Source organism: Oryctolagus cuniculus, chromosome 18 (genome assembly GCF_964237555.1).
Source record: "Oryctolagus cuniculus chromosome 18, mOryCun1.1, whole genome shotgun sequence".
Lineage (NCBI taxonomy): Eukaryota > Metazoa > Chordata > Mammalia > Lagomorpha > Leporidae > Oryctolagus > Oryctolagus cuniculus.
This window is the reverse complement of record NC_091449.1, coordinates 16,058,222-16,084,013: the sequence shown is the minus strand read 5'-3', so window position 1 is coordinate 16,084,013 and position 25,792 is coordinate 16,058,222. Positions and strand designations below refer to the sequence as shown.

General features: G+C 62.3%; 2 protein-coding genes across 3 annotated transcripts; one reads left to right on the top strand and one right to left on the bottom strand.

Moving 5' to 3' along the window:
* Window positions 1-44: 44 nt before the first annotated feature.
* On the bottom strand, window positions 45-17,125 carry MAP4K1 (mitogen-activated protein kinase kinase kinase kinase 1). Of its 2 annotated transcripts, XM_051847122.2 has the most exons (32): window positions 17,010-17,125; window positions 15,089-15,155; window positions 14,854-14,911; window positions 14,641-14,731; window positions 13,964-14,028; window positions 12,778-12,833; window positions 12,613-12,660; window positions 12,451-12,493; window positions 12,290-12,362; window positions 11,825-11,956; window positions 11,464-11,526; window positions 11,276-11,357; window positions 10,901-11,017; window positions 10,659-10,737; window positions 9,681-9,739; window positions 9,568-9,611; window positions 9,449-9,493; window positions 8,667-8,709; window positions 8,101-8,263; window positions 7,943-8,025; window positions 7,093-7,177; window positions 6,342-6,418; window positions 6,204-6,264; window positions 4,591-4,699; window positions 4,441-4,499; window positions 4,185-4,288; window positions 3,583-3,757; window positions 3,288-3,350; window positions 2,979-3,068; window positions 2,828-2,898; window positions 2,215-2,270; window positions 45-217 (listed from the first exon to the last, which is right to left on the bottom strand). In XM_051847122.2, the coding sequence occupies exons 3-32, from the start codon at window positions 14,870-14,872 to the stop codon at window positions 148-150; spliced, it is 2,325 nt and encodes a 774-aa protein (XP_051703082.2). In that variant the 5' UTR covers window positions 14,873-14,911; window positions 15,089-15,155; window positions 17,010-17,125; the 3' UTR covers window positions 45-147. The 2 variants fall into 2 exon arrangements, with proteins under 2 accessions (XP_051703082.2, XP_051703081.2); XM_051847121.2 differs by lacking the exon at window positions 17,010-17,125 and having other exon boundaries at window positions 15,089-15,277.
* Window positions 15,709-25,580, top strand: EIF3K (eukaryotic translation initiation factor 3 subunit K). The gene is made up of 8 exons (XM_002711501.5): window positions 15,709-16,555; window positions 17,107-17,205; window positions 19,132-19,252; window positions 20,485-20,559; window positions 21,367-21,433; window positions 21,539-21,616; window positions 22,958-23,083; window positions 25,518-25,580. The coding sequence occupies exons 1-8, from the start codon at window positions 15,816-15,818 to the stop codon at window positions 25,547-25,549; spliced, it is 1,338 nt and encodes a 445-aa protein (XP_002711547.2). The 5' UTR covers window positions 15,709-15,815; the 3' UTR covers window positions 25,550-25,580.
* Window positions 25,581-25,792: the final 212 nt, after the last annotated feature.

The window sequence follows — 25,792 nt, the reverse complement described above, 5'->3', positions numbered from 1 at the left end:
AGTCGGCATCCAGAAATCCCGCCTCCCTCCATAAAAACAAGACATCAGAGGCTAAGGTCCTATTTATTGGGAAACAAGGACAGGACGTGAGCACTAGTGTGTGTTGCTGGGGGGTACAGGGACTGGCTCCCGGCACCCCCAGGAGACTCATTCCTGGATGTAGAGGTTGCTGGGGGCCGTCGGGTCATCTGCCGGACGCGTCTCCACCACCACCGGCCTGAGGGAGGAATGGGGAAGTCAGGTCATTCATTCACTCACTCACTCACAGCGCAGTTAGTAAGAGAGGGTGGCGGCCCGATGCTGGGCTGCAGGAGTGACCGAGCAGGCGTGGCCCAGCCTCTGGGGAGCTCCGGGCCTGCAGAGAGGCCGGCGTGGCCAGGCAGGGACGCCCGGGCCAGGCGGAGCGGCGGGGGAGCCTGAAGGAGGCCTGGGGGGACAGGGCCGGGGCAGCTCTGCCCGTGCTGCGACACCCGCGAGCACAAACTCAAGGAAAGACAGATGAGGGAAAAATCAGCGTTCGGTAGCCGCCCTGACCCAGAGTCGGAGGACGCTGACGCCAGCGGTGAAAGCCGTTCAAGAAAGAGCGCAGTGACTCAGTGAGTCTCCCCAGAGGAGCGTCTCACAAACAGCGACGCTGCAGTGAGAAGACGGGTTCATCCGCCTGACCACACGACCCAAGTCGTTACCTCTGCCGGGGACCGATGGCCTCACGGGCCCCTTGTTGTCATGCGCTGAGAAGGACACAACCTCACTTCTGTGGTTTCCTGCCCAAGCGCATAACTTGGAGCCTCAAACTCAGCGGAGGGACCTTCTACAAAGTAACTTTACTGTGCTTTTCAAAAGTGGTAAGAGCGTGGACGACAAAGAAGTCTAAGAACTGCCCCTCCTAAGGCAGGCGTGGAGACCCCGTGGGCTAAGCCAGCCCTTGGGACGCCTGAGTCCGGAGCCTGGATTGAGTCCCAGTGACTCCATGTTTCTGATCCAGCTTCTTGCTAAGGTGCCTTGGGAGGCAGCAGACGATGGTCCAAATCCTTGGGTTTGTGCCACCCCTGTGAGAGACCAGAATGGAGCTCCTGGCTCCTGGCCTCAGTCTGGCCCAGCCCGGGCTGCTGTGGGCATTTGGAGAGTGACCCAGCAGATGGAAGATGTCTCTGTCACTTTATCTTTCAAATACATTTTAAAAGAAGAAGGAAGAAAACGACTCCTAAGGTCAGCCCCTGGTCCTGGGTTGGATCCTGGAGCAGGAAGAATCATTAATTTTCCTGGCTATAAAGGGCAGCACTGGAACAGCTGGTGGCCCTTGCGTGGGTGTTTGAATTAGCAGCCGGGGACAGAGACACTGTCTCGGTTCTGACAGCTGCATTTTGGTGTGCAAGGTTACAGCCTTTGATTCAGGAAACGTAGGCTGAAGCATGTAGAGAGAAATGGGAATCCTGCCTGCGACTTATTCCCAAAGAGTAAGAAAAAAATTACTTTTTGTTTTTTTGACATTTGTGTAAGAGAAAGAAAAAGAAAAAGTTAACATCCAGGGAGTGTGAGTGAAATGGACACGAGACTCTGTAGTAGTTTCGCAACTTCTCTGTGAACCTAAAATTATGTCAAAAGAAAAAGTTAAAATAGTGATCTCCGGTCATTAAAATAAAACGAGGGGCAGGCATTGGGGAGCCGCACGTAAGCCGCACTCAGGGCCCCGCACCCGTATCAGGCGCTGTTTGAGTCTGGCTACTCCGCTTCCCATCTAGCTTCCTGCTGCTGCGCCGGCAGGCAGCGGATGAGGGCTGCGTCTGGGCCCGACACCCAGGTGGGAGGCCCAGCCCTGGCTCGTGCGGGCGTTTAGGGAGTGAACGAGGTGAAGGAGATCTCTGTCTTTCTCTGTACTCCGCCTTTCCCGAAGGTGGAAATAAGCAAACATTTGAAAACGTTGACATGAAATGAAAACGCGCCCTCAGATGCCAGGTGAGAAACAGACTACGGGAGGCAGGGGTGGAGCCGAGGCCAGGTGACAGTAGCCAGGCTAAACACACAGGTGGGGGGACCCCTGGGGAGCTTGCTCCACGTGAAGAGCCCCTGGCTAAACACACAGGTGTGGGGACCCCTGGGGTGCTTGCTCCACGTGAAGAGCCCCAGGCTAAACACACAGGTGGGGGGACCCCTGGGGAGCTTGGTCCATGTGAAGAGCCCCTGGCTTCCTTCGGGCCCCTTGCCTGACCTTACCTGGGAGAGCCGAGCAGACGGAAGGTGAGGGTGGGGTCTCTGAGCTCCTGCAGCAGCTGGGGGAAAATTGCATGTCAGTGCCCAGAAGACCCTTCCCCTCTCCCGTAAAGAAAGCAAGGAGGGGCCTCGGTCGTCCAGCCTCAGGTCCCAGAATCATCGTTCTTGCCAGCACCATGCACCTGCTGTGTGACTTTGGGCAGGTTACTCAGCCTCACTCTGCTCAGATTACTATCCTACCGCCCACTAGGTGAACACGACCTAGAAAACAGAGCGGAAGGGCCCCCTTGTCCACAGACAAGCACCATTTCCTCTCCGTGTCCTAGATGAGGACAGCCAGGCTCAGCGAGGTTAAGTCATTTGCTGAAGGTCACACAGCTGGACTCCAATCCAGGCGGTCAGGTCCATGCCCTTGACCGCCACCTGTCTCCACAGTGCACTTTACTGCTGGGGAACAGAGTCGCAGAGAGCAGCAAAGCCCCCCGCAGGTCACACGGTGGCCAGGGCCGTGGTTAGGACTCAAGAGGTCTGGGGCTGAGAGGGGCTCCGGCTGAGCTCCAGGACCCCCCACCCGGACTCGCGAGACCGCCTTTGGGGCAGGGGCGCAGAGACTCACCTGGTCTGAGCCTGGAGCCCACACTTGCACGCCATGCTTCCAGAAGGCCTGGAGCCGACCCCCAACCATAGCTGGGGAGAAAGCAGTGCCGTTGCCCTTGGGGACCACCTGGGGGTCCTCCCCTCCTGGGCCCTCTCCTCCCCGCACATACCCACAGCCTCCACCACTTCCGTCATGGGGATCTCAGGTGTGTGCAGGCCCCGGGCTGGGGCTCCCTCGGGGGTCACCAACTTCAGAGAGCCTGGAAGTGGGGGGAGAGGGGCAGGTAGAGAGGGTTTTCAGAACTGGGAGCAGGGCTCCGAGGGTCCCTAGGGCACCAGGCAACAAACCCAGCGCCAAGAGCTGAGGGCAGGGCAAGGCCTGGAGAGGCTCGGGGTTTCCAAGGGGCACAAGGTCTGGGAGTGGGCTTCCGGGTGTGTGTGGGGGCAATCCAGGCAGGGATGGGGCGGGGGGTTCTTACCGTCCATCAACACCATCACCATGTCTTCCTCTACCTGGGTCACCTGCACTGGCCCCTTGTGCTCTGTTTGAGACCAGGGGGCGCTAAGGACCCACTCGGCCCCTCTCCTCTTTCCCCGCACCACCCCCACAGCAGCCCCTCTGCGGGACACCCTCTTGGGTTCCAAGCAAGTCAGCTAAACCCCGGTTCCGCGCTGCTTTCGACCTCGCCAGCGAGCTGAGACCCACCTCTAAGCACCGCCCAGCCCCACCCCAGCCCCACCCGGGTCCGCCCTCGGCGCGACGGCCGCGCTCACCGGTGCTCATCTCGCCCAGCCAGCAGGAGAGCGCGCCGAAGCGCACGGTGTGGAAGAGCACGGACTTGGCCGGCCGCCCGGGGCTCACGCCGATGCACACGGCCGGCAGCTCGGAGCCCGGCGCCGTCAGCAGCGCGAACACCGGCAGAGGCGTCGGCAGCGGGAAGAGCACCTGCTGCGGGCCGCACGGGGAGAGGCGGGCTCAGAGGAGGCTGGGGGCGGGGCCTGGGCGGGGCGGCGCCCAGGAGGGCGGGGCCTGGGAGCGGGCCCGAGTGGGCTTAGGTGCTGCCTCCTTAGAAGTTGTGGCCTCAGAATGGGTGTTGCTTTCGGGGGGGCGGGGGGGGTGTCGCCCTGGCGACAGGAAGGTACGACTCCAAGGGACGGGCCCCCAAGTCTGCAAAATTTATTTAGAGACTTCGGACGGGGCAGCCCGGCACGGGGTCTCCTTGGAGACCCAGGGAGCGGGGCGGGGCCTGGGGTACGAATAGGCCCAGGTGCGAGGGGTGGGGCTGAAGGGGCCGGCGCAGGTCGCAGTGGGTGGGGGCCTCGGCGGAGGCCCGCAGGTGCAGTGCAATCCCCGGCCACCCCATCCCGCCCCTTACCCGGACGAGCAGGAACTTGTTCATGGGCTGGTACCACTGGAACAGGACCACGGACGCCTCCAATGCCCCGCACAGGAAAGGGCCCCCGGAGCTCGCACCCTCCGCTGCGGGCGTGGCCAACGACGGCCGCGTCAGGGCCAGTCCCCCCGCCGCGCCCCTCTCCCCCGAAGCGACCGCACACCCTGTCCAAGAGGGAGACCCAGGGCCACCCCGGTCCCCGCCGCCCCCTGCTGCGCACCCATGGGCTCGCTCTCACCCACACAGCATGCGCGGCAGCCTTTGGTGTCCTGGATCTTGGTGGAGACCATGTTCTTCCTGAAACAGAGGTGCACGTGAAGGGTGGCGGACAGCGCGAGGGGTGGGGGAGACCCAGGCGCCTGGCCGTGTCGCCACGGGGAGCTGTTACCTTGCCAGTAGCCGGTGGGGGCTGATGTGAGCGATGGGGCTTCCGGTTCTGCTCTCTTTCCGCTCCAGCAGGCCCAGGATGCTATGAGAATACAGGTGGGGGGTCTTTCCTGCAGCGTGTGTGTGCGTAGGGGGAAGCAGGACGTTATAGGACCCCAGATGCCACCTCCTGTCCCCTGTCCCCTCCCTGGGCCCCAGACTTCTCATTCATTCGTTTTTATCAACAGGTTGTACAGGCACTGTACTTGGCCATGGTCCACGGCCGTGAGCAAAACCAGCACGTTCCCGATCCCTGCGGAGCCCGTGGCCACCTAAGAGACACGCTGGACGCTTAGCCACTCCGATGACGTCACCCAGACACGAGTACTTCCAACAGCGTGTGCGAAAACGCAGGTGACAGACAAGCTCGTGTTAGTGCAGAAGCTGAAAGCCCTGCACAGGCTTTTTCGTAAGGTGCACTTTCCCCCAGGAACTTTTAGTTTTTTTAAGATTTTATTTATTTACTTGAGAGGTAGAGTTACAGACAGAGGAAGACAGAAAGGCCTTCCTTCCGTTGGTTCACTCCCCCCAGTTGGCCACAATGGCCAGAGCTGCACCAATCCGAAGCCAGGAGCCAGGTGCTTTTCCTGGTCTCCCATGGGGTGCAGGGCCCAAGCACTTGGGCCATCCTCCACTGCACTCCCGGGCCACAGCAGAGAGCTGGCCTGGAAGAGGGGCAACCGGGACTCGAACCAGCACTCACACAGGATGCAGGCGCTGCAGGAGGAGGAATAACCTACCGCGCCACGGCGCCGGCCCCTCTAGGAACTTTTTGAAGACACTCATGTTACAAAGTCTAAGAATTACATCTAGAAATTCTCTAATGTTTGTCGCCACAAGTGTGTTATCAGCAAGCGCATGAATACTCTTTGCTTGTTTCTCCTAAATTCAGAGGGCATTTTACGCACGTCGTGGGTGTTTGAGGCAGTGGGTAAGACGCCCACTGCAGCAACCCGCTCGGCGTGCTTGGGCAGCAGTCCCGGCTCTGCTTCCAGTCCCAGCTCCCTGCTAACGTGCGCCTGGGAGGCAGCAGTGACGGCTCCAGTGCTGGGGTCCCTGCTACCCGTGGGAGACCTGGATGGAGTTCCGGGCTCCTGGCTTTGGCCTGATCCAGTCCCAGCTGTTGTGGGCATTCGGGGAGTGAACCAATACATGGAAGATCTCTCTCTCTCTCTCTCTCTCTCTCTCTCCCTCTCCCCCCTTTCAAATAATGAAAATAAGAGAAATTCTCTTGTACAAAATATTTATAAGACAATGACAGATTTTTAAAATCTGTGTGGAATTAGTTCTGATTGCCATCAAAGCTATTTAAGACTAATTTATTGTAGAAACAACCTCAAAATGGACTTGAGAGGTGGGGACTATTCTGCTCTCCCTTTACAGATGGGGAAACTGAGGCTGGGGGCGGGGGAGAAATCCCTTGGCCTAAGTCCCACAGTGAAAAAGTGGCCGGGACTTGAACCTCGGGCTCCGGGAACGGCAACCTGGGTCTCGGCATCTGTGCCCATCCACCTCCCAAGCCCCTGACCTTCGACCCTCAACTTCTGCCCCCACCCCCCCGCCCCTCAGCCAGACCTGAGAGAGACATGAGCACGTTGTTGATGGAGTACACCCAGGTGGTCCGGCTAGGAAAGAGCTACGGAGAAAGGGGAGAGGGCTCCTGTGAGGGCCCCGCCTCCGGCGCCCCTGCCCCACCCCGGGCCGGCCCCTCACCATCTCCAGCGTGGCCTCCTGCTCACTCCGGTTCAGGATGAAAATGCCCTCCTCAGCCCCCAGGAGCAGGTGCTGGTCTGCAGGGAGACAGCCAGGACGTTAGGACCTTCCCCACCCCAGCCCGGCCTGACCCGTGCCCTCTCACCCCAGCCAACACGCTCAGCCTGAACCCAAGCCCTGACCAGCCCCTCAGGCTACTGTCGGTCCCCATCCTTCTGTGACTCCCCGCCCTGCCGCCTGGGGGCGCTCTTCTGGCTCCGACTGGCACATCCTGACTGTCCTCAGCTCCTCACTGGGACCCACAACTCAAGACCCGCCGCCCCAGTGCCCTCTGGTTTCTGTCCCTGTCTCTCGAGCTAACCCCGTCTCAGCACTGACCCCAAAGTCAGGCCTCCGCAAACACGGCTTTTCTGTCCCCTGTGACCCCTCACTGGCCTTGTCCCCTCCACACCGCTCACCTCCAGACTCTGCCTTTCCCGCTACACTCTGACCCCTCGAATTCCTGACCCCAGGACACTGCTCCCAGCCTCCACCGCTGGGCTCCGGCTGAACCTCCCCTTGTGCTCTGACTTCCCCTCCATCCACCCACCTTGGGTCCCCAGGCCCCAGCAGGAACCACAGGCGCTGTCCTGTTCCAGCTCCATAAGGCTCCTCCCCACCCCCACCCGGCCGGCGCTCACCCTTGGTGGACGGGTGTGTCCAGGAGGCTGTGCCGTGGATGCGGCCCCACCCCCACCCGGCCGGCGCTCACCCTTGGTGGACGGGTGTGTCCAGGAGGCCGTGCTGTGGATGCGGAGGGGGCAGCCATTGAACAGCTTCACCAGCAGCGCACATTCCTGGGCAGGCCGGGCAGCGGGGCCAGCAAGAGGGGGCAGGGGACAGGAAGAGGCAGTGGTAAAGACAGGAGGACCAGGGTTCAAATCCCGCCTCCACCTTCTCGAAGGGATTCAGCTGGCTCCCCCGGGGGGCGGGCTTCGGGCCCAGGGGCGAAGGTGTGGCCTGAGCGACTGTGTCCCGCACTGGCGCGCCTGGGCTCACGCCTGGCCCTGGCCCTGGCCCTGACTCCAGCTTCGTGCTAATGTGCACCCTGGGAGGCGGCAGTGGCGGCTCAAGGGCTCGGGCCCCGCCACTCACATGGGAGACCTGGATGGAGCTCCTGGCTCCCAGCTTTGGTCCCAGCCCAGCCCTGGCGTTGCGGGCATCTGGGGAGTGAACCAGTAGGTGGGAGTATCTCCTCTCAGGTAAGTAAAAGTTTTTAAAAACATATTCCCAAAAAGAAATTGCAGCAAATAAATAAATCTTTAAAAAAAAAAGAAACCAGTAAAGCACAGGGAAGCAGGCATGGGTTCTGTGTCCTCTTATATGCGGGCCCTGGGCATCCTTGGGTCTTGGTGTCCGCAGGCTGCCCTGGACCACCCCCCGATACAGGGGCAGCTGTGACTTACCCCTTTCTGGGCCTCCTCCCCCTCTGTGAAATGGGGACACCCTCCCGGGGTAGCCGCCGCCGTCACCAGGCAGAGCCGTGAGATCCGTGTCTGGCACACCCGCCGTGAGTCCTTCCAACCCCACCCCAGCTGTGTCCTCAGCGTGGCTGGCCTCACCTTTCTCCTCATCTTCTCCTTCTTGGGGGGTAGCACTGGGGGCTGGGCAGGCTCCCGGAGGGCTGGGTTCCACAGCGAGGGTTCTGAGGGCGGTAGGGGGACAATCAGCCTCCAAGGCCCCCTCTCCTGACCCCATCCACCCCAGCCCACCCCCTTACCTGAATAGGCGGTGAGGTGGGGGCTGCGAGAGGCTGGAGGGGGCCCAGGACGGGGGGTGCGTGGGGGAGGCCCGCTGGCACACCGGACTAGCACCCCCGGGCTCAGCTGCCCCTCATCCCCAGCCCCACCAGAACCCTCGTCAGATGGAGAACGGAACTTGGGCTTCGGAGACGGAGAGGAGCATGGGAGGTGCGTCAGACGCTCGTAAGGAGAGGCTGCCCGTGGCGAGCCCAGTGCCCGCCGCCCACCTGCCCCCAAGCCCAGAGCGAGCGAGGGCCCCCGACTGTCTCTGCCCACCCTTCCACTGCCCCTCCCCTCCCCCCAGCGTCAGCACGCTCCGGATACTAAAGAGTTGATGCTGGGTGCAGCAGGGGGCTCCTGGGACCCACCAAGGACCAGTGTTCCTGAGGCTAAAGATCTAGAAGCCCACCCTAGGGTGCCCAGGGAGGCGGCTGGCAGACCCACCAGCAGCTCATCGCCCAGACCCCCAGCTGTGCACCCCCAACGGCCCTGGGACGCAGGAGCTGAGGTCCAAGGAGCTGGCCTCGCCGCCCCAGCACCTTACCTTGGGGGGCAGTGGAGGAGGTGTGTCCTCTGCAGGGGCGGGGCTGAAACACAAAGGTGGGGTAAGGGGGCGGGGCGGGAGGCCTGGGACGGGGCGAGGGGCGACTCGGCCTGGCTGGAGCTGAGGCTGCAAAGACCAGGGCCGCGCTAACAGCGGTGACAGCGACTCCGGGCTGTGGACGGCTGACAAGGTGTCCAGGAGCACAGATCCTAGCCACTGCCTTGGGTCAAGTCCACACTCGGGACCCGGTGCTCCTCAGATGCCCAGCACGTGGATGATGTATGCAGTAAACGAGCCGCCCTTGGGTCTGCGGGCTGGGGATGCCTGGGCCTGAGCTGTGACTGGGGTTGAGGTTCGGGGCTGGGGCTCAGGGTCTGGCCTTCAGGAAATTTCCAGGGACTGAGGTTGAATAAGGAGGGTGGAGGGTCAGGGGTCAGAGGTCAGAGAAACCTTCGGTAGGCCTTTGAGACTGGGCTGCCGCCGAGGTCTGGGGCTGAGGGAGAGGCGGGGAGAGGCCTGTGGCCGGGCCAGAGGATATTCTGGAAAGATCTATGGTGGGGTCAGTGCCCACTGAAATCGCAGGCCAGGTAAGAAGGGAAAAGAAAGTGGAGGACGCTGGCTTGGGGCCTGGGCGAGGGTCAAGAGTCGGAGGGTGAGGTGGGGTTAGGGAGCCGGGCTGCAGAGGGGAGAAGGTAAGGGTGGTGGCACTGAGGGAGGCAGAGGGGCGTCTAGGGAGGCGGGGGCTGCAGTGCGGGCCAGGAGCCAGGCCCGGCCTCTCTTACATGTCCACGTCGTCATAGTCATCGTCGGACTCGGACTGGTCCCTCCTGGAGAGTGCCAGGCGTGAGCCTCAGTGGCTGGCACGCGTCCCAGCCCCCACCCCACCCGGGGACCCCCTCACCTGGGACTGCCACCCTTGGAGTCTGCAGGGGGCTGCAGGCGAGCCTAGGAGACAGGCGAGGGTCAGCCAGGCCTGGGGCGCGGGAGGCCCCGGGGAGAGGGAGGGCGTCTCACCGTGTGGGCTGGGGGTCTGCTCTCCACGCCGCGGAGCCTCCTGAACTCCATGTGCCGCCCTGTGGGGGGGGGGGCACAGTGAGCCGGGGGCAGGGCCGTGAGATGGGGGGGCCATGGTGAGCTGGGAGCAGGGGCTGCCTGTGGGGGGGCACAGTAAGCCAGAGGCAGGGGCTGCCTGTGGGGGAGCACAGTGAGCCGGGGGCAGGGGCTGCAAGTGGGGGGCTGCCTGTGAGGTGGGGGACCACTGTGAGTCGGGGGCAGAGGCTGCGAGGTGGGGGGCCACGGTGAGCTGGAGGCAGGGGTCGTGAGATGGATTTGGGTGTTGGAGTCAATGTCCCGTGGGATGGGGTCTCGGTTTCCAGGGGTCTCATTTGGGGGTCAAGGTGCTTACAGAGTGTTGTCAGGGTCCATGTAGGTGGCACAGGTTCTGATACAGATTTCTTTTCTGTTTTAAGTGCAACCTCTTTTTTTTGTTTGATTTTGTTTATTTGAAAAGCAGAGAGACAGAGAAGTCTTCCATCTACTGGTTCTCTGCCCAGATGCCCAGAGCTGGGGCTGGACCAGGCCTCAGGAGCCAGGAGACCATTCCGGGTCTCCCGAGTGGGTAGCAGGGACCTAAGTCCTTGGGCCGTCAGCACTGCCTCTAAGGGTGTGCACTAGCAAGGGGCTGGAATGGGAAGCGGGGCCGGGTCTTGAACCCACGCACTCGGGAATAGGAGGCAGGCCTCGCAAGCAGTGTCTCAACTGCGACACAGACACCTGCGCCAGAGGAGACGTCTGCGGGCCCTTTTGGGACCAGGGTGGTGTTGGGCGGCCTCATGTGGTCTGTGGGTGGCAGGGCGGGGGCCCCTCCGGTCATTTTGTAGGTCAGCTGGTGATGAGGCCTCTGGAGTCTCTCATGGGACCTGACGGCGGGAGGGTGGGGGTCTCGGGTCTATCACAGGGTGTGCGGTCCGCAGCCTCAAGGAGTCTACTCACGACAGCAGTCTGCATCTGGGATCCCCAGAGAGCTGGACCGGTGCGTGGATCGGATCCTCCGTGGGATGGCCGGGGGCGGCTGGGCGGGCAGGGGCGGGGCGGCTGCGTCAGGGCTCACAGCCTTGCGCCCTGTCCCCCACCTCCCCCACCCCCGCTACCCGTCTGTGCGCCCAGCCTGGTGCCCCGGCTGCCCTCCCTCCTGCCTGCTGCAGGGACGGCCCAGGCGGAGGCAGGAGGCTCACCTCGGGCTCGTCGTCCTCACTCTCGCCCGCCAGGGGCCCCTTCCCGGGGTTCCTCAGCTTGTCGAGCAGATCCAGGATGAGGGCTCTGCTCAGCCCGGGCTGGGACACCAGCTGATGCTGCGGGAGGAAGAGGCCTGAGCCGACGGGGAGCTCAGAGACCCGGGGCTGGGGCCCTTGCAGGCGCCTTGGCGCATTCACGGGTGTTGGGGGCCTGAGAGTCCCAGCAGCTCGGGGAGTGATGTGGGGGCCCTAGAGGGGCGTCCTGGGCAACACCAGGGGCCAGGGGCTGCAGACGGAGATCCCCGCGTTCGGGCCGGCACGGGAAGCCCTGGGAAAGACCCCGGATGGCAGAGCCAGGGAGGGCGAGAGACTTACACTGAGCATCTTGGCCGCGCTGGGTCGCTTCTTGGGGCTCTTAGTGAGGGTGACTTTGACGAAGTTGTGGAAGGCAGCTGACCTTCAGGGCGAGGGGACGGCGACTGTCTGGTCAGGGCGCCGCCGGGCCGGCCCCCACCCCACCCCCACTCCCCACCCCTCACCCCTGCCCCCCGCCCCCCTCCTACCATTTGCCTTTCTCCTTCAGCCGCGGAGGCTGGTAGCCGCTCTTGGTCATGAGGAAGAGGACCCTAGAGGAGGAGGGGAGGAAGCGGGGCTGAGCCCTCCAGGGGGCCAGGCCCCATGGCTTCAGGGGCTCGGAGAGCACTGAAGTCAGCCAGGGACGGGAGGCGATGGGGCTCAGCTCCTAGAAGCAGCGCAGGAGGCACTCCGCCCCCGACCCCAGAGGCTCACGGGGGGTCCCCGAGTTGGGGGTCTCAGGGGTAGAAGGCTAAAGACAGGCTTTCTCCACTAGGGGCATTCTTGGGGGGCCCTCAGGGCTGGGCAGGGTCTCTGGGCTCTGGGGGGGGGGTGCCCACCCCTGCCTACCTGAGCGGGTGCACGTCGAACAGCGGCGGCTGGAGCTCAGCCAGCTCGATGGCCGTGATGCCCAGGGACCAGATGTCACACAGCTCATTGTAGCCCCCCTTCAGGGCCACAGCCGCCACTTCGGGAGCCATCCTGGGGGCAGAGAGCCTCAGCCAGCCCGGGGTGGCACGGGGGTGGGGTGGGGGAGAGGAAGGAAGGGCAGGGAGCCAGACGGACAGAGACACGGACATGGAGACAGACACAGGGTCAGGGACACAGCGGTGAGCCGGGAGCAGCACCAGGCTGAGAGACGGACAGAGAGGGCACAGAGGGACCCAGACAATGGGTGACTGAACACGGGTGGCTCTTCCACGGAGGCGGGCAAAGGCTGGGGAACAGAGCCAGGCGGGACATTCCCAGGGACCCGTGGGAAAGCCACTGTCCACTCCGCACCGTGCCCAGAGCTGCCTGCCAGGTGTCACTCACCAGTAGGGCGTCCCGATGAAAGAGAGGCGTCTAGCCAGCGTCGCCCCAATCTGGGCCGAGATTCCAAAGTCAGCTGGAGGCAAAGGGGGAGATTTGGTGAGCTGGGGTCCCCTGGTGCCCCCTGCCATTACCCTGCCCACCCCCCCACCAGCCACACTCACCCAGTCTGACCTCCCCAGCATCATTGATGAGAATGTTGGCTCCCTGGGGACGAGAGAGGGGCCCAGAAGCTGCTGGAGCCCCTGCTGTGTAGCCCAGCGCTGCCCTGCCCCCTGGCCCCACCACGAGGTCACTCCCGTCGGGTACCCAAGCGCCCAGCCCACCTTGATGTCTCGGTGGATCTTCTTCTGTGAGTGCAGGTAGGCCAGTCCCTGGGGAGAGGGTGGCAGGGGGTGCGTGAGTGCCCCCTGGGTGGGTGGGGCTGCAGTAGGGCCCCGCCTGCCCTGTACCCCCAGCCCCAGCCCCACCAGGGCCCAGGCTCTCCTCACCTGCAGCACTTCCCGACAGACGTAGCCGATCTGCAGCTCAGACAGGGAGCCCATCACTGCAAGGGGCACGCGGGCCAGGCCGGGTGTTGGGGGGAGCTGGGCAACCAGAGCCCCAGGGGGTCCCCCGGCCCCCGCCCACACCAGCTGAGAGGGTGCCATCGGGGAGGGGGAGATGGAAGGGTGCTCAGCGAGGAGCCAGGCTGGAGGGGGGCAGTCGCTCAGCTCCGCAGGCAGGTGCTGTGTCTGCTGGGTGCCAGGCACCAGGGCAGAGCCGGGAGGCGGAGGCAAACCGTCCCTGGCTTCGGGGAGAGCACAGTCTGGGGCGGGGAGGCAGGCAGCGGACCAGAAGGTGAGCAAAACGGAGCCCACGGGAGGCGCCAATAGCGAGAAGAAAGAGCCAGAACAGACAACAGGAAGTGCGTGTGGGCAGGGTTCTGACCCCGGGCGCAGCTGGTCAGCAGTGGCTATTCTAAGGTCACAGCCGTGAGGATGGGAGGGCAGGGGCCGGGGGCGGCAGCGGGAGGGGGTTGACAAGCAGTGACGTGGGGGGAGGAAGGTCGCAGGAGGCGAGCTTGGTCATCACGTGTGGGCTGAGACCCGGGGCCTCACGTGATGAGAGGTGTGGGCTTCTCGTGGGTGGGCTGTGGATGGCAGAGTGATGTGATTTTTGCCAAATGAGGAGAGGCAGAGAGAGAGAGAGAACGGAACAGGGACAGATCCAAACTGAGACAGAGACCAAGATGTGGCAAGTCAGCAAGAGAGAGACAGGAGGGGTGAAGAGGGGATCAAGACAGGGACAGACGGGCGCACAGGGGAGGTGGTCGGAGCAAGGGCAGGCCAAGAGCCAGAACTGGAAATTCAGCCCCTCATCCGAGGACGGTGGGGCATCTCCCAGGGGCCAGAGAACGCAGGCGCGCTGAGACCCAGGAATAAGCCAGAAATTGCAGAGACCAAGATGGGGACAGGGGTGGGGCGGGGCGGGGGAGGGTGGGGGGAATCACCGCCTGCAGAGAGACTGAGGCTGGCCAGGCCCGGGGCATGCTGGGTCATCATGACACCCTCAGCATCACCCGGGGCCAGAGAAGGGGCTCCTTGTTTAAAATCCAGACCAGAAAACCAGTTCCCAAGGACACGCAGAGGGATGGGGGGAGCGGGGAGGGGCCTGGATCCCCCACCCCCCTCTGACCTTGGTAGATGTCCTGGAGAGAGCCAGCCCCACAGAACTCCATGCAGATCCAGAGCTTCTGCAGCCTGCAGCGGTTGGAGAGTAGCAATCAGGCCAGTAGCAGCGGCAACGCGTTACCATCTGCAGCAGGGCCCTGGGCGCAAGACCATCAGCATCCGGTGGCATCCCTCCCTTTCCCTCTGCCCACCCCATTCCCATTTTACAGAGGGGGAAGTTGAGGCTCAGAAAGGAAACTGTGTTCAGGGGCGACTCGGCGCAAACCCAGGTCTTTGGCCTTCAGACCCATTGCACCCTCTGCTGTGTGAGAGCCCTCAGACCGTGGAAGTGAGCAGGAGGCGCGTGCGAGCAGGGGGCTGGGGGGGGGGGGGGGCTGAGGTTGTCTGGAGCGTTCATCCGAGGGGCAGGGAACTGCAGGGGTCCCGTTAAAGGAGCAGAGCGGGAAGCCAGGGGAGGGCCGAGTCTCCAGCAGAGCTGAGTTCAGGCCTGGCTCCTGGGAAGGCATTGATTTGGGGACCACCGTGCAGAAAAGGGGGCTCTGGGCAGAAAAGCGGGGTTTGGGACTCGGGGGTGAGCTCGAGGTGCCCCAGTTGAAGATGGGGCTCCAGAATCGGAGAGGAGGTCAGCGGGTGCCCCTTTGGGAGGGAGGACCCCAGGTCGGGGTAGGGGGAGGCCGTCACCAGAGGTAGCTCCCATGGTAGGCCACGATGTTGGCGTGCCGGCAGGTCTTCAATATGAGGATTTCCTTCTGCAGGGTAGAGACGTCGTCGTCTGCGAGCAGGGGCGGAGAGAAAAGAAAGCTGCCGGGAAGGCAGAGGAGGCCGGCCCAGCGGGGCCCGCAGGTGCGGCAGGGGAGGGGAGGGGAGGGCAGGGGTCCCGGGTCCTGCGCTCACCAGGCTCCATTTTCACCATCTTCAGCGCCACCAGGTCCCCCGACACCTTGTCTCGAGCCTTGGAAAGGGCAAGTTTGCAGCTGGAGGGTTTCCATCCGCCCGAGCCCACCCCCCACCCCAGCATCCCTGAGCCAAGGCTAAGCACTGGGGCCCTCCTGCACCCCCTTCCTTGCTTGGGCCTCAGCCCGAAGGTCCTGGGCTTCAGGGTGACGGAGAGACCGAGAGGCCTGCTCACCTTGAACACTTCCCCGTAGGTGCCGCCACCCAGCCGCTGAAGCAGGTCGTAGTGGTCCCGGGGGTCCCTGTTGAAGATGTCGGGGTCCGCGAGGTCCATCCCTGGGGGCTGGAGCTGGGCCTGTGCCCAGGGGCCAGCGGGGCCTCAGGGCTCCAGCTCTGGCACCTCCCTCCCTCCCTCCCTCCCTCCCTTCCCCACAAGCCCTGCACCGCCTCGCCTCCTCTCTGTGGGCTGTGGCCTCCCCCTTCCCCACTCTCGCTTCCTGTCCCAGCTGCAGGCCTGGGCAAACGGCTCCACCCCTGTCCCCTGGGCTCCGAAAGCCAGTGAGGAGCAGCTTGCCTCGGGACCCAGGGGACCCCCCTACGCCCCCAAGGCCGGGGGCTGGATGTAAATGAGATGCAAATAGCCTTAATTGTAACCTGGGGAGGGGAGCGCCCTAGCACCCCCTCTCCCCCCCTCCTCCAGTCCTGGGCTGCTGGAGGGTGTCTGGGGCTACTAGCCATGGGTGCTTACACTCGGAAGTGGCAGGTCTGCGCAGGGACGGCCGTGCAGCCTGCACACCTGTTCCCTAGGACACATCCGTGTGCCCAGAGTTTTGCAGAGGCCTAACCATGTGCATGCCTGGGTATCTGTGTACACGTGGAGTTACCCAGAGCGCACACTCCACGTATGTGGCCATGCATGTGTACCCGCGTGTGTAGTGTACAGTCTTGACACAAATAACTCAATGCGGCACACAGGGGGGTCTAAGCCTTCAGCCAGGGGGCGGAGGCTAGGAACCTTTTACCCCAGCCTCTGCCCAGCAGAGCGCACGGCTTCGTGGACCCCTATTCCCCTGTGGCTGGAGCTGGGACGGAGGGTGGGGACCACAGTTCAAAACTTGAAACGGAGAAGCTCGGGATCCTGTCTCAGGAGCCCAGGATGGTCGGGACTCGGCCGCGGCCCAAAAAAAAAAAAAGGCGGCTCCGTGCCTTCCCGCACAGTTCATTGGGTTCACGGCCGCGCGCAATACGACGTGCACGCACGCCGGCAGGGCTCGGCCTCTTCCTGGCGCCTTCGTGCGCGCGCGCGCGCGTCCCCGGGCCCGAAGCGGGACCTGCGAGGCCCGGGAAAAGCTCAGCCCCGCCTCCTCGCTCCCACGACGGCGGCTGCGCCCTGGGTCACACTGAGCTTTTTCTCTCGCGGTCGGTCCAGCTCGGGCGGAGCAAACGCGCAGGCGCCAATTACGCCTGCGGGGCGGGGGCGGATCACGTGTCAGCCGGAAAGCGTGGCCGCCGCCGCTTGCGCCTTCCGCCTCGGCGCGCCCGGCGGTGCCGAGCCGCGTACGTCGTTTCCGTTTCCGCTACGTCTTTCCTCTTCCGGCCTTGGGAGACCTGGTGCGGGCTGCTTGCGGAAGGCGGCGGGAGCCATGGCGATGTTTGAGCAGATGAGAGCGAACGTGGGCAAGTTGCTCAAGGGTATCGACAGGTCTGAGCCCGGTCAGGCGGAGCGCTCTGGCCACGCGGAATGGAGGAGCAAAGGGTGGCTCGTGGGGAGGGCATTCCCGGAGGGAGTGGCGTTTTTGGAAAACAGCGCAGGGCAGCCGGGGGCGAGCCGAGCCCCCCACTCGGCCGCCTCTTTAATTGCCTTGAGACTGACAGTAGGCAATGCTAGGAGCCAGATGGGACCGAGACTCCCGCAGGCGGTTTCCCTGGACTGAGTTCCCATTCCGAAGGGGAGAGCAACCCAGCCACACGTAGGAGTGGGCTGGAGCGGGCAGAGCTGTGCCGGGGGGAGCTGGGTAGTGAGGCGGGGAGGAAGCCACGTGTGTACCGCGGCACTGGCTGGCTGCGAACTTGGGGAGGCATCCCAGGCAAGACCCGGGACTCTGGTGGGCTTGGGGACCCCGATTTTATGAGAGGTTATAGGGCCGATCCTTTACCTGGGCAGTGGCAAGGAGGGAGGGAGAAGCAGGTTAGGGTGGCCCCCAGCCCCACCAAGGGATGCCTCCGTCTCTGCTCATCTCGAGTCTCTGCTAGGTACAATCCCGAGAACCTGGCCACGCTGGAGCGCTACGTGGAGACGCAGGCCAAGGAGAACGCCTATGACCTGGAAGCCAACCTGGCTGTCCTGAAACTGTGAGTGTCTGGCCCGGTCCCCACCCCCACGTCAGCAGCTAGCAGCCTGCTGTTCCCTGCACGGGGGTGGGGTGGGTGGGTGAGAAGTGGGTAGCTGGGTGTAGCCTGTGGGTTCTCTGGCTGTATGACACCAGGGAGACCAGGGAAGTAGGGGCGGGAGGAGGGAGGAATTTTAAAAAATTAATTACAGGGGCCAGTGTTGTGACATAGCAGGTTAAGTCTCCATCTGTGACGTCAGTGTCCCATATGGGTGCTGGTTTGAGTCCTGGCTGCTCCACTTCTGATCCAGCTCCTTGCTAATGCGCCTGGGGAAGCCGTGGAAGATGGCCCAGGTGCGTGGGCCCTTGCATCCGTGTGGGAGACCCGGATGGAGTTCCAGGCTCCTGGCTATTGCGGCTATGTAGGGAGAGAACTAGCAAATGAAAGGCCTCTGTGTGTGTGTCTCTCCCTCTCTGGAACTCTGCCTTTCAAATACATTTTTTTAGAAAATACAAATGTGTGAGTAGGGTAGTACATGAAACTGATAAGGAGATACAGCTTAAGCGAGCCCCCATGTGCATGGCATCTATGTCCTGAGGTCGTGGCCTGGCCTTGAACTTGTTCACAGACGTGTGCATCCTGCTTCAGCCCTGGGTCTGTGAGATCAGTACACTGTGCGTTGTTCAGGTTTGGTTTTGTTCTGACCTATTTAAGGGGCCGAGAGATGGGGCTGCTTCCCACTGGTTCACTCCCAGATCCCCCTGGCACCTGGGGCTGTGCTAAAGCCAGCAACCCAGTGTAGGTCTTCCCGGCGGAAGGCGGGGACCCGGTCACTTGAGCTGTCACTGCTGCTTCCCAGGGTCAGGAGCTGGAGACGGGCACCAAACCCAGGCACTCGGCCGTGGGGAGGGTGAGCCCTCCCCCAGGCTGTGTATTTATTTTTATTTTGTGGCTGTCCTTGGTGAGCACTGGTCACTGTGTGACTCTGTCTTAATTCGCTGTGGGTGGACCTCGGGTTTCTTCCCTCTCGCGTGCTCTCTGACCCACGATCAGCTGTGTGGTGTTGGCAGGTTACGTAGCCCTGGTGGTGGTATTTGTACAGTGGGGCTTTGCGTCTGCGCGGGAGAGCAGGTTGTTACTGGCGAGCACCAGTATCGGCTGTTACCCACGCGCTGGCCACTGTGCTGCCAGCATCATGTGACTCAGCTGGTCACCGCATCCCATCCCTCCTGTGAGGGAGATGCGGGTGTCGTTCTCCCTCCCCCTCCCCCTCCCCCTCTCTCTCCCCCTCCCTTTCCCTCCCTCTCTTTGTGGAAAGGCAAAGTGACAGAGGAGGAGAGACAGAAAGGGAGAGAGATCTTCTGTCCGCTGGTTCCCCCAAATGGCTGCAACAGCCAGGGCTGGGCTGGGTCAGGCCATAGCCAGGAGCTTCTTCTGGGTCCCCCATGTGGGTGCAGAGGCCCAAGCACTTGGGCCATCTTCTGCTTACCCAGGCGCATTCGCAGAGAGCTGGGTGGAGCAGCCAGGTCTTGAACCAGCACCCATATGGGATGACGGTGTTGCAGGTGGTGGCTTTACCCGCTATGTCACCACGTCGGCCCCTGTTCTTTGCTGAGACTTGAAAACAAGCCATCCACGGTTGCTCCGCAGGGAGTTTTAAACCTAGGCAGGCTGCTCCAGAGCCTGAGCCACTCCCCAGACGGCTCCTAGACTCACCTGTTGGCGAGTCTCTTGGCACTATCTGCCCTTCTGGGTGGTTTTGAGGTCAAACCATCCCCGTCTACAGAGCAGAAAGCAGGGAATTGGGAGGTTAAGGTGATGTAGCCAGAAAGTGTCGTTGTGGGGACCGGAGCCCCGGCCTGGCCAGCTCCCAGGCTGCAGAGCACAGCAGTGGGCCACGTGCCGGTGGAGGTGGCCCCGTTCCATGTGTCTTGTCTCCCTGCCCAGGTACCAGTTCAACCCAGCCTTCTTTCAGACCACGGTCACAGCCCAGATCCTGCTGAAGGCCCTCACCAACCTGCCCCACACAGACTTCACGCTGTGCAAGTGCATGATCGACCAGGCTCACGTATCCTCCCGTGTGTCTGCTGTGGGCCTGGGCCCTGCCCTCTTGGAGGGCCAGGGCAGGGCGATCCAGGCGCAGGGAACCCAAGAGGCCGCAGCTGTCTCGGACAGCACAGCGAGTCGGGCACGGGAATGCCAGGGATTTCCAAGTGGAACGTGGCCAGGTCTCGAGGACACTGGGGAGCCCTGGGAAGCGTTAGCCGCAGGGCGCTGGGAGTGGCCCCGTGCTTCGGAAAGGAGCCCCAGTGGTGCCAGCAGAGGGAGCCCTGGGTAAGGGACCAGGACAGGGCAGGAGGGCCCAGTGCCTCCAGCTATGGCCTGGCCGCTCCCCGCCGGCGCCTCACAAGGTGGGCGGGCCCTCGTGCTGGCCGGCAACATGGCTGCCTGTGCTGTCGGGGCCGAGCCGAGGAAGGGCCGGTGGCTCACGGAGCCTGCTCTGCCGCCTGTGTCCGTCTCCGGGAGTTTGTCCTTGCTTTGTAGGAGCGGGAGCGTGGGTCACAGTTTAAGATGCAAAAGAGAAAACAGTGGAAACTAAGACTCTCCCGCCTGCCCTGCCCCCCATCCCTTCCACCACAGCACGGCTGTGATTCCTGGGGCCTTTTCCACGACCTCTGCACGGTAGACAGGCGAGGGGCTTTCGGGGAGCTGGTGATGCGGATTAGGAGCTGCATGGGGTTCCGAGTCCCTTGCGCTGGCGTTCTCTCTGTATTCCATTCTCCCACGACGCTGGGACGCGTCCCCATGTTCCCTTCACCCCAGCGACAGCGTCTCGGCAGTGTCGGCGTGTGTTCTGTCTGCTCTGTGCAGGTCGCGTTTCCTGGTCACCTGCCTGCGGGGGTGCCCGTTCACCCCGCCTGTGGCCCCAGGGGAGATAAGACGGCGTCATTTCCCCCTTGTTTACTGAGCTAAGCCTATGGAGGGAAGGGGATTAGAGGAAGGTGGGTGGGGAGGGGTAAGCAAGTCCCAGCCCGGCCTCTAGGGCAGGGGTATGGACCTGGGTCCACAGGCCCGCAGTGGGCTGTGTAAGGCCCGAGAACCATTTGTTCTGACCCTGCCAAGGCAGCCACAGGTGGCACTTGAACTTCACTGCACCTGCGGCTGGCCACTTTGTAAGTTGATGGTTTGGGCGGTGTGGGGGTGATGTCACCAGTACCGGCGTGGCCCTTGGCAGTCAGAAAGCTCATCCCCCTGGCGCTCCAGGCTCCCAGAGCTTTTTCCCTTAACGCTCGCTCCCAGCAAGAAGAGCGGCCGATCCGGCAGATTCTGTACCTCGGAGACCTGCTGGAGACCTGTCATTTCCAGGCCTTCTGGGTAAGGTGCCCTGAGTCCCGAGTCCTGGGAGGACAGTGCCGGCAGGGGGTCGTGAGCCACACTGGCTGCCTGCTGGGCCGGACGGGCAGTGCTCTGCCTGCAGGAACTCACGGGGGCCCCGGGCACGCTTGTCCTCACCCCCAGCCCGGCCCTCTGTGCCTGTGGCCTCCCCCTGCTGTTCCTCAGCCATTCCCAGTCCCCCCCTCTCCCCCCCCCCCCGGCCAGACGCTCCTGTGGGGTCAGCCCTCCAGTGACCGTGTCTTGTTTCGGGGAGAATGTTAGTGTTCCTCGTGCCTGCTCTACTGCCTGTCCTAATTCTTAGATGTGCGGGGCGCCACAGAGGTGAGCCTCCCACGCCCCGGCCTCTCGGTTCCCTAATTTCTTGGTCTCTTCTCTGCCTGACCTCAGCCCTCATGCCGGGTCATGCCCTGCACCAGTTCTTTTTTTTCCTATTTTATTTTCACCTACTTAAGCAATAGTGAGAGAGCGCGTGCATCCACTGATTCGCTCCCCAGACGCCCACGGTAGCCAGGCCTGGGCCTCCATCTGGGTCTCCCACGTGAGTGGCAGGAGCCCAGGCGCTTGGGTCACCATTTGCTGCCTCCCAGGGTGCATTAGCAGGAAGCTCAATCAGAAGCCGAGCAGCTGGGACGTGAACCTGCGTTCCCGGACGGATGCAGGTGTCCCAAGTGGCGGCTTAACCCGTGGTGCCCCCACGCCGCACCCAGGCATCGCCTGGCCCCAGCCCCCGCTCTTGGGACCGTTAATGCCACTGTTTGTTGTGTGAGCCGGCCATTGCCCTTGCAGCAAGCCCTGGATGAGAACATGGACCTCCTGGAAGGCATCACCGGCTTCGAAGACTCCGTCCGCAAGTGTGAGTCCTTGGAGCCTGGGGTCCACGAGGCACGGGGTGGGGACTGGCGGTGGGGACTGGCGGCGGGGCCCGGGGCGGCCCCTCAGCAGCTTTGTCTGTCCACAGTTATCTGCCATGTCGTGGGCATCACTTACCAGCACATTGACCGCTGGCTGCTGGCCGAGATGCTTGGGGACCTGACAGGTAAGGCCCCTGGCTCCCTTGTGCCTGGGTGGGAGGTTGGCGTCGGTTGGGGACCCTGAGCCTCCGGCTGCTCGTTTCTGAAGGAAACAAGGACTGATGAGGCGTTCTCCCGTGGGGAGAGCCTGTGCCAGTCATTCATGGACTGGCTGGCGGCCCTGTGGACGTCAGGCACACAGCAGTGAGCGGAACAGGATGGCACAGATTGGCTGTCCCGGATCCCCCAGATCAGAGCTGGGCCCGAGTCGTGCTGTGAGCCACACCGCTCCTGGAGGGGGCAGCCTCAGGAGCAAGGGCCGCCTGCAGCAGAGCCGACCAGCGGGGTCCTCCAGCGGGGTCCTGTCCCTCGTGTTCACCGTTGGAAGAGGGGGCCGAGGGTGGGGAGGCGCAGAGTAAAAACCCACAACAGCTGGGTCCGGGGCTGGGACAGGCCGAAACTGGTAGCTGGGGACTCAGTCTGGGTCTCCACAGTGGTGGCGGGACCCGGTACCCGAGCCGTCACCTGCCTCCCACACTGCACAGCCGCAGAGAACAGAGTCCGTGAGCAGCTGGATCTCGGGCCGGGCGGTCTGGCGTGGGATGGGTGCATCCGAGCCGAGTCTTCACCACTGACCAGACGCCTGCCCCGTTTTTGCCTTTTGCTCCAGTGGTTTGTGTCTTTATTTTGTGCACTTTTAAAATATTTTAAGATATTTTGAAGGAGATAGCAGAGAGGGAGAAACAGAGACTTCCATCCACTGGTTCACGTCCCACGTGGCCACAACGGCCAGTGTTGGGCCAGACCAGATCCAGGAATTTTTCCAGGTCTGCCACGTGGGTGGCAGGGGCCCAAGGACTTGGGGCCATCTGCTGCTGCTCTCCCGGGTGCAGTAGCAGGGGGCTGACTTGAAAGTGGAGCAGCCAGACTCGAACTGGTGCCTGCATGAGATTCGGGCATCGCAAGTGGCGGCTTTGCCTGCTACGCCTCAGTGCCTGCCCCCAGACAAAAATGTTTCAAGTGGCCGCACACTCTCCTGCCTGACATCCAGCTGCCATATTTTCTCAGGGTGGAAAGAATAATGGGTGGTAATAATGATATGTAATGTAATCTCACAGTCATTTCAGGTAGCTCATAGGGGAAATCAGGTTAGTAAACACTTGTTGGTGACCAGGATTTGCACTGGGAGAGAAAAGAGAAACACAAAATCAATGAGGACGAAAGGGTAGCAATGGGAAGGGCGCCCCCTGGCTGCCGCCTGGGGGATAGCCACGCAAGGTGGGCCGGCGGCAGGGCTGTTGCTGTCCGGGCAGGAGGTCCCGTTAGCGTGCTGGCTGACGTCCCTGTGCTGCCCGTGTGCCCCACAGACAGCCAGCTGAAGATGTGGATGAGTAAGTACGGCTGGAGCGCTGACGAGTCGGGCCAGATCTTCATCTGCAGCCAGGAGGAGAGCATCAAGCCCAAGAACATCGTGGAAAAGATCGACTTTGACAGTGAGTGGGACCCCAGGCCTGGGAATCTGCACCTGCTGGGCTCCCGGGCTGCTGTAGCCCGAGGCCACTCCCCCGGGAGGGAGGGCGGGGCGTGCTGGATGGAGCCTGGTGGGCTGGGCCAGGGCCTCGCTCCTTTGTCCCTTCCCTGCCCTGGGGCCCCAGGGCCTCCTGTGCAGGCTCTGCAGCCAGGATCGCTGGCTGGGACTCTGCTTCCCTGCTTCCTGGCTGACTTCTCCGCGTGTCTGTTCCTACGACAGCAGCGTGGTCAGGACACACTGTGGAGCTTTTTCTTTTTCTTATTTTTTAGCTCTGTTTCACCTTTCTTTTTTCTTTTATTTTACGTATTTATTTGAAAGGCAGAGTGGCAGAGAGAAAAACAGGCAGGTGTAGCTCTTCTGTTTGCTAAGTCACGTGGTCCCCGCAGCAACCGCGTGAAGCAGGTGCTGCCACTGCCAGTTACGGAGCGATAGGAGGCTGCGCCAGGCGGTCTGGGGAATGGAATCGAAGGGGGAATTATTATGCTGAACTAAAGGTTTGAAATGCATGCAGTGTTTTCATGATACGCATTCTCCCTGAACTTTCATTTGAAAAGCAGACAGAGCTCTTCTATCTGTTGGTCATTCCCCAAATGCCCCCAACATCTGGGGCTGGGCCAGACTGAAGCCAGAAGCGGAGAACACAGGTGGCAGGGTCCAAGAGTTCGTTGCCTCCCAGGATGCATGGTGGCAGGAAGGCAACTGGGAACTGGGAAGGCAGCAGGGGCTGGAGCCCAGGCCCTGCACGACAATGTATGAAGCACCTGCCCTCACCTCTGGGCTTTCTGAAGCCCCTCGCAGACATCACAAAATGCCTGCCTGGCAAAAATACGAGTGTGAAATGAGCGAACCCATATGTAACAGCGACAAGCCAGTCACACAGCTGAGTATCATGCATTGTGTCATGCACACACATTGACCTCACACAGCCCGCCTGGTGGCTCAACAAAGCAAAACAGATGCTGTGCTTGCACACCGTCTCCCAGTCTGTGCCCTACGCTCTTGAGTGATTGTGGTGTTTAAAGATAGGAACAGGGGCAGGGGGGTGGCTGGCACCTGTAGTGCCGGCATCCCATCCCATGTGGACGCCAGTTCGAGTCCCAGCTGCTCCACTTCCCATCCAGCTCTCTGCTATGGCCTGGGAAAGCAGTAGAAGATGGCCCAAGTCCTTGGGCCCCTGCACCCACATGGGAGACCAGGAAGAAGCTCTTGGCTCCTGGCTCCTGGCTTTGGATCAGCACAGCTCCAGCCATTGTGGCCATCTGGGGCGTGAACCAGCGGATGGAAGACCTCTCTCTGCTTCTGCCTCTGCCTCTCTGTAACTCTGCCTTTTCAAACAAATAAATCTAAAAATAATAAGTAAAAATAAAGACAGGGATTGGAACCAGGCGGCGCCCGCCAGAAAGCTTGGCAGGAGCCCGGCCCAAGGCTGAGCGGGCACTGGGGTTCCCAGAACGCCTGTCCAGCAGCACATGGTGAATCAGTTGGTGCCAGTGCTCCTGGTCCACGTCCCCGGGGCGGCTGTTGGGGTGCAGGAGGTGACGCTGTCGCCCAGGGCACCCACATCCATACTGGAGTGCCTGGGTTTGAGTCCCACCTCCACTTCTGATCCAGCTTCTTGCTGATGCGCCCCTGAAAGCGGAGATGATGGCCCAAGTATCGGGTCCCTGCCAGCCGCGGGGGAGACCCAGATGGGGTTCTTGGCTGATGGCGCCTGTTGGGCAATGAACCTGCAGATGGAAGAGCTCACTCTCTGTCGCTCTGCCTCTGGAGTAGATGAAAATAAACATTTATAAAGGACAGGAACTAGCCACGCTGGGTTGGCACTGGGCGTTGTGAGCATGTATTTTAAGATTTTTTTAAAAATTACTTTATTTGAAAGGCAGAAGCAGAGGCAGGCAGAGAGAGAAGGGGAGGGGTCTTCCATCTGCTGATTGACTCCCCAGTTGGCCGCAACAGCTGGAGCTATGCTAACCTGACGCCAGGAGCTTCTGGGTCTCCCATGCGGGTGCAGGGGCCCAAGGACTTGGGCCGTCTTCTCCTGTTTCCCAGGCCACAGCAGAGAGCTGGTTCAGAAGTAGAGCGGCCAGGGCCCAAACCAGTGCCCACATGGGATACTGGCACTGCAGGCAGCAGCTTTACCCGCCACGCCACAGCGCCGGCTCCATGAGCACACATTTCATCCTGCAGAGATGTGGGGTGGCCAGCCCGGGGTCACCCCGCTCGTGGCGGCCGTGCAGGCTTGTGGACCGCTTGGCTGCCCAGTGCGTGTTGTGCTTAGCTGCTGCGTCAGCATCTCTGACAGCGACGGGGCCCGGCGGGGACTCGTGATCTGCCCAGCTGGAGCTTGACCTCCGGGCGTCCGCACTGGACCTGAGCGCCCCCTTTCTTCTCGGCAGGTGTGTCCAGCATCATGGCCTCCTCCCAGTGACCGCGAGGACGAATAAAGAGCTGCTGACTGAGCCCTGCTGTGCTCTGCTCTGTGGCTACCCACACGGGCCCCCTAGCGCCACCAGGGGGCTTCTCCTCTCCCCTTTGACTTCTCTCCTGCGCCTCCCTCTCCAAGCCTGTGCTCCCCTGTCGGGGGTGGGGTGGGTGGGCGTGAGGATTCCAGGGCTTAGATCAGGGCCTCCTGGCCTTGTTCTTGGAAACGTGGGTCCTTGTTCATTTCAGG

Excerpts from the sequence above, each read along its gene's own strand:
- MAP4K1 (XM_051847121.2), bottom strand. The coding sequence starts at position 15,187 with ATGGACCTCGCGGACCCCGACATCTTCAACAGGGACCCCCGGGACCAC. Across the intron at positions 10,738-10,900 it reads GTGAGGACGACGAGCCCGAG|CCGCCCCCGGCCATCCCACG; the intron begins GTGAGCCTCCTG and ends CTGCCCGCCCAG. Across the intron at positions 9,740-10,658 it reads CCCAGATGCAGACTGCTGTC|GGCGGCACATGGAGTTCAGG; the intron begins GTGAGTAGACTC and ends CCCCCCCCACAG.
- EIF3K (XM_002711501.5), top strand. The coding sequence starts at position 15,816 with ATGCGGCACACAGGGGGGTCTAAGCCTTCAGCCAGGGGGCGGAGGCTA. Across the intron at positions 17,206-19,131 it reads AACCTGGCTGTCCTGAAACT|GTACCAGTTCAACCCAGCCT; the intron begins GTGAGTGTCTGG and ends CTCCCTGCCCAG. Across the intron at positions 19,253-20,484 it reads GCATGATCGACCAGGCTCAC|CAAGAAGAGCGGCCGATCCG; the intron begins GTATCCTCCCGT and ends GCTCGCTCCCAG.